Here is a 6,000-nt window from a genome sequence, read left to right as displayed (position 1 = left end):
GCTTTCTGGGCAGTGACCCCGCCCTGGTCACCTGGGGGTCTCTCCCCTGTCCACAGGCAATGATGCCCCCAAGTCACATCTGTGCTCTAGTAGGGAATAGGCTCTGGACGTGACGTTATCAGCCGCCCCTGGACTCACACACGTCTGAGCGAGCAATTACTGATCAGAAACGACCCAGATATCATCATTTCTCGCCTCACAAAAGAGAACATGCACGGGAGCCACCTTGGGGTGCTGAGCAGGGCAGGCCCCACACTCTGAAATGTTCTAGCGAGCGGAGCCCCCTAGTGGCAGAATGGAGCGGTGTTAAAACTCCAGTCTGCTAAGAATCCAGTCCAAGTGGGGTCTGCTTCTCCGTGGGTGCTGTGGACGTGTGCGCGTGCGCACGTGCACCCCTTTCCTTTTGTTTACTCTTCCCTCTTGGAGACCGTCACTCCATCTGGTTTTCTTCCCTATCATAGGCGCATCCGAGGTAACAAAGAGCCCCCCACAGTTTCTGTAACCAGAAAGTTTCAGGACTAAGAGAAGCCTACAAGAGTGTCCTTTGAAGGGAAATTGTCAATACTGATTTATTTTGAGAGATTTAGAATTCTGCTTTGAAATGATTGTCCTTAAGTTTCTATCCTCTTGTCCATTTATATCCCTTCCCCAAAGGAGATGCCCCGGCTATTCATATGCAAAAAAAGCAGGTGAATTTCCCCACACCCTACACACACACAAATAAATACGGAGCTTACCTGGGACTGAGGTTGGGTTCCTTTTCTTCTTTTAAGGGAGGCAAGCATACACAGTCTTCTACAACAGACAAAGGCAAACTCACTGTTAGCTGCTGAACTCCTGTTCTATCCACACCCTCAGACATCCCTTGTGTATCTTTCTGAGCATGCAGGAGCCCAGTGGGTCATGGTGCTTAGACTCTGCCTAAGGAAGAAATGCCAGCCCCACAGATCCAAGACTTTTTTCTATGTGCCTCTGGGCCTGAAGCAATGGGTGCGATAGGTCATGCGTAAATAACCCTCTCTTGCTTCCAGTTTCTGGATGACTTTGGAGTCATAGACTTCCCTGGGGGGAACCCCTGGACTATCAGCAGGATTTACTGGGACTGCTGGGTGGAGTGGGGTGGGGATTGGAGAGGATGCAGGAAAGCAAGGACCACTAACCTCACTATTATTTTGGGGGAGTGGCATACTTGGCAGTGCTGGGGAGACTATATGCAGTGCTGGAGATGAAATTCTAACTAGCCACATGCAAGGGAAGTGCTTCAATCACTGGTCTCTCTAAGGTTCCATCCAACATTATTTATAAGGGGATGAAGTTGGGGGAGAAATTTATCTTCTCTCACCCATGTGACCAAATTGAAAAATATCTTCTTCAATTTTCTGATTTTAGAGAATATACTAGCAGCATAAATTGTATTTCAATTATTTCAGGTACATTGAACTATTAAGAGGGTAGTGGGACATTTTTTTCTTTCTATTTTTTTAATTTCCAAATTGTGTTTATTGCTTTTGTTTATTTTATTTATTTTTGGTTATTGGGCTATACCCAGAAATTCTCAGGGGTTATTATTGGCAGTATGTGAGAGAACCACATGGGATGCCGGGAATCAAACCTGAGTCAGCCTCATGCAAGGCAAGTACCTTACCCACCATACTATTTCTCTAGCTCCTATTTATTGCTTTAAAAAATATGGGACTAGGGGTGGGAGTGATAACACAACAGGTAGGGCATTTGCTTTGCACATGGCTGACCCAATTTTTATCCCTGGCATCCCCTATGGTCCTCTGAACCTGCCAGGAATAATTTCCGAGCAGAGTCAGAAATAACCCCTGAGCACTGCTGGTTGTGACTCAACTCTCCCCCTCCCCAATTGGGACTAGAGCTATATAATACAGTATAGTTCTATAGGGTACTTGCCTTGCACATGGCTGGCCTCGATTTGATCCCCAACACCCCTGCAGGGGTCTCAAACTCAATTTACCCAGGGGTCGCAGGAGGCAAAGTCGGGGTGATCCTTGAGTGCAAAGTCAGTAGTAAGCCTTGAACATTGGGGGGTGTGACCCAAACAACTAAAACAAAACAAAACAAAAAAAGATTCCTCTAAGGCAGGGCCACAACATGTTGTATGGAGGGCCTCAATGGCCCGTGGGCCGAGAGTTTGAGACCCCTGACTTATGGTCTTCTGAGTCTACTACCAAGAGTGATTCCTCAGCACAGCCAGGTATGGCTCTTAAATCATCAACATCAAAATTCATCCATCTACCTGAAGGATGAGTTAAATGACCATCCTTACCCTCAAAGGTTCACCAGCACTGTTCTTTCCTAGATACTGTACATACTGTACTATAATATAAAACAGCAATTTCACCAGTTAGTCAAATCTTTTGGAAAACTCCTCTTGGCCAGCCTATGGCACCATGGAATAGATAAGTCTCTGGATATGAGAACTCCATAGAGAGCATGACTCCATGGGCCAAGGGATTTTTAAAAGATAAATGCTAAAATAATAAGAAAATACTGTGGATTCTGTTCATTAATTTGCACATTAAAATAATGTATTGCTATTTAAAGGAAGAAAACAAGAAAAATGGTGTCACTTTAAAACCCATGGGGCAAGCATGGTAAAATGATTGGCTATTAAAGAAGGTCAAGTCCAAGTTTGTAGCCACCACAGCCTCATCTCCAGGGCCCTGGCAATTTCTTTCGCTTTCTCTCTGTCTCTCTGTCTCTGTCTTTATTACCCTCTCTTTTCCTGTCTCTGCCTGTTTCTGTCTGTCTCTTTGTCTCTCTCACTCTCAGCATTTATGGTGTTTGCAAAGCAGTAACATTGCACCAGAGAGGAAGAGGTAGGCACCTACCGTGCTTTGTGCTCATCCACTTATCCAGCTCTTCCATTTCTATTTCCATGACAGACGGCGTGTCTTCCTCAAAAATAGGGCTAGAGAAAAACCAAACACAATGTGTGAGGAACTCAAGTGTGGCTGCGTGGGGAGGCATTATCAGGGGAGAGCCCAGACTCTGCCTCTTTGCCAGAAGAATCTGACTTGGGGTTTCACATCCCCACAAACCTTCAGAGGCGTCCATTGTTCCAGAGCCCCCACCTCAAGGCAGACCCAGGAACCTCCATATGTCAGGCATCTTGGAGGGGGCTTTTGGAAGGGGGGAGATGTAGGGAGGCACAGTGCAGAGGTAGAAGGGTGCAGTTCCCTCATGTTGCACCCCAGGCCTCTGTTTTTCCACCCCAATGGTCACATTAGGCATATCAGCCTCTTCTAATTTCACTTTCCTTTTTGAGGAACTGGCCTTAGCCCTCAGCATCTGTTTCCACCTGGGGTCTGGAGAAACAGGGCCAGGAACTGAAGGGATAAAAATTCTGGGCCACTGTGTTAGAAAGTGGGGTCACCTCACTGGACCTCACATCTGCAACAAAGGTGCAGAGGCAGCCACAAAGTATTGAAATGATGAAGCTTTGGTGCATGGGGGGAAGACACTCTTCTGGTTAGAGTCTCTGCCACCACTCCTCCCTCCTCCCTGTACTTCCCCTACACCCTTTTATCCCCCTCCCCGATAGGCTTCTAACATGCAAATTTTGGATTTTTAAAAGGGACCTCCACCCTTCCAGAGTAGATAGTCTTCCACATACACTTCCTTTGCACCCAAGGTTTTCACATGAGCCCAGGAGATGATGTGATCTGCTCTGCATTTAGGGTCAGTGGCAGCTAGAGAAAGATTCTATTTTTTTCCCCCACCCACCCAAAAGATTCTATTTTGAACTAAGAAACTTCTTTCAGCCTGGGGTTTGTGTAGACACATACACACACACACACACACACACACACACACAGCCCTGAAAAGGCATGTGGGCTCTGCCTTGTCCTAACACACTCATACCCTCTCTGGCTCTGACCCATTGGGGGAGGAGGACTTACACTTTTAAGTTTTCACTTCCCAGTTCACCTAGACAGGAAAAAATATAAAGGTCAGGTTAGTCTGACTTGGTCTAAAATCTTTGTTTTCTTTTCTTTGAGGGCCACAACTACCATGTTTGGGGGGTTGTGTGAGGGGAGGACTATAGGAGCCAAACCTGGGATTGGAACTTAGGGCTTCACATGCATAGTATGTGCTCCAGGTTTCTGGCCCTGAATTTTCCTTGTTAAGGAGAACAGAGTCAAGGTGAAGCCTGGACCTCTCTGGTGTGAATATGCGTTTGCTGCTCAGACCAACTCTAGCCCAGTGGAGGTAGTTTGGGGCCACAGAGACAATGGATCTGGTAAGACACTTGCCTTGAATAAAGTCAGCTTGGGTTCAATTCCCAGCATCACATACAATTTTTGAGCACAGCAGGAATGGTCCCTCAATACAGAGCTTGTAGTAAATATTGACCCCAGCTGGTTATTGCCCAACTCCCCTTCAATCCCCTCCCCCCAAAATACCAACTTGAGACAGCTTTTTTTCCTGGGGAGGGGAGAAGGGTGAGGGGTAGTTGATCTATACTGAAAGATGGCTGGATACTACCAGCTCAGTGGAGGGAAACCATTGTTGGGGTGGGGAGGGAAGGAGGGAGGATGGGGACCAGGCCTCTTGCAAGCAGAACATGTGCTTCTGGCCTTCCAGCCATCTCTTTGGCCCCTTGAGGTAGATTTTTTCACAGGCACAAAGTCAAACTCATCTCAGTGGAACAAAAGCAGATTGGTTCCAAGCAGAGTAAAACCAGTTTCCTTTCCGGGGCGCCCCTGGGAGCTGCTCACTGTATTTTGTTATTCACACCAAGGGACCAGTATAGGAGGGGCCAGGATAAGGGGTGGGGCTCTGCCCACAATGCCCCAGCTTAGAAACTACTGCTACATCTTCTGGTGCAAGCGGGGAGGGTGGGGAGCTCAGCCATGATGTCCTCTGTCCTGGAGAAAGATGCAGGGAGCAGCCTCCATGGCTCCTTCAAACTCTTTACCCTGCTCCAATCCTAGGTTAGAATTCAGAGGCTGTGAAAACCAACAAGCACATCCTTTGCTGTGGCTGCAAGTAAAAGCCTTTGCCAAAGGGCTCTAAGCAGAAGCCAACAAGCATGTGGCCAAAATTCAGCATCCAGTAGTCCAGCTCGGGCTCCATCCTGCTTGCTGGAGGGACCAATGCCTTCCAAGAAAAGAACCTTATCTTAATCTTACAAACCAGGGGGCCAACAGAGATTGCAGCACCTTCTAAAGGGAAAGGCTTTGATTGGGTCCAGAGCCCATGTGGGGGCTTGCCTTGTATGTGGCCAACCTGGGATTGATTCCTAGCACCGTGTGAACCCCTGAACATGGCCAGGAGTGATCCCTGAGTGTAGAGCCTGGAGTAAACCCTGGATACTAGCAGGTATAGCCCCAAACAACAAAAAATAAAAGAATTGGATTTTTCTATTTTTTTCCTTTTTTAAATTAATTTATTTTTATTTATTTATTTTGGTTCACACTGAGAGGTGTTTGAGGCTTATTCCTGGTTCTGTGTTCAAGATCACTTGGTTTGGCAAGGGGGCCCCTACAGTGTGCCAAGGATGAAATCCAGGTCAGTTGCCTGCAAGACAAACACACCCTCTCCACTGTCCTCTCTCCATTCCCCAAAGCAGACCACACGGTGGAGGGTCAAAATATAGTCAAGGGTGTTGATCATTGACAGTGGCGCGTGCTTGTGTGCTTACGCGTGCGTGCGTGTGTGTGTGTGTGTGTGTGTGTGTGTGTGTGTGTGTGTGTGTGTGTGTGTGTGTGTGTCAGAGTAGTCTTTCCTCTCTTTGTCTGGCCTGTGGAAATGCAGATCCTGGAGAGTCAGGGCATGGGGCGCAGGTGTGATTCTCAGGCCATCACCTCCTCTACAGGTTTGTTTCCTGCTGCCTAAGAGGAACCCCAGAAACGCTGATGGGGGAAGGAGTGTACTTTCATCTTTTATTATGTCTATGCATATTCCCGCTAACATTTGCGGGCCAGCTCCTTAACTATTTTCCTCTAAAGCCCCTGCTCCTTCCCTCCA

The 6,000-nt window shown here is 47.4% G+C and overlaps 1 protein-coding gene across 1 annotated transcript in view; it reads right to left on the bottom strand.

Moving 5' to 3' along the window:
* Window positions 1–306: 306 nt before the first annotated feature.
* TMEM154 (transmembrane protein 154) overlaps window positions 307–6,000 on the bottom strand; it is a 28,234-nt gene continuing 22,540 nt past the window's right edge. Inside the window, exons 4-7 of the mRNA XM_049770866.1 lie at window positions 3,930–3,957; window positions 2,859–2,938; window positions 738–795; window positions 307–496 (exon numbers count right to left, since the gene is read on the bottom strand). Of these exons, the coding sequence (XP_049626823.1) occupies window positions 307–496; window positions 738–795; window positions 2,859–2,938; window positions 3,930–3,957 (356 nt within the window). The remainder of the gene's footprint in view (window positions 497–737; window positions 796–2,858; window positions 2,939–3,929; window positions 3,958–6,000) is intronic.

This window comes from Suncus etruscus, chromosome 3 (assembly GCF_024139225.1).
Source record: "Suncus etruscus isolate mSunEtr1 chromosome 3, mSunEtr1.pri.cur, whole genome shotgun sequence".
NCBI classification, from domain to species: domain Eukaryota; kingdom Metazoa; phylum Chordata; class Mammalia; order Eulipotyphla; family Soricidae; genus Suncus; species Suncus etruscus.
The sequence above is the reverse complement of the archived record's forward strand: the minus strand, read 5'-3'. Positions and strand labels throughout refer to the sequence as shown.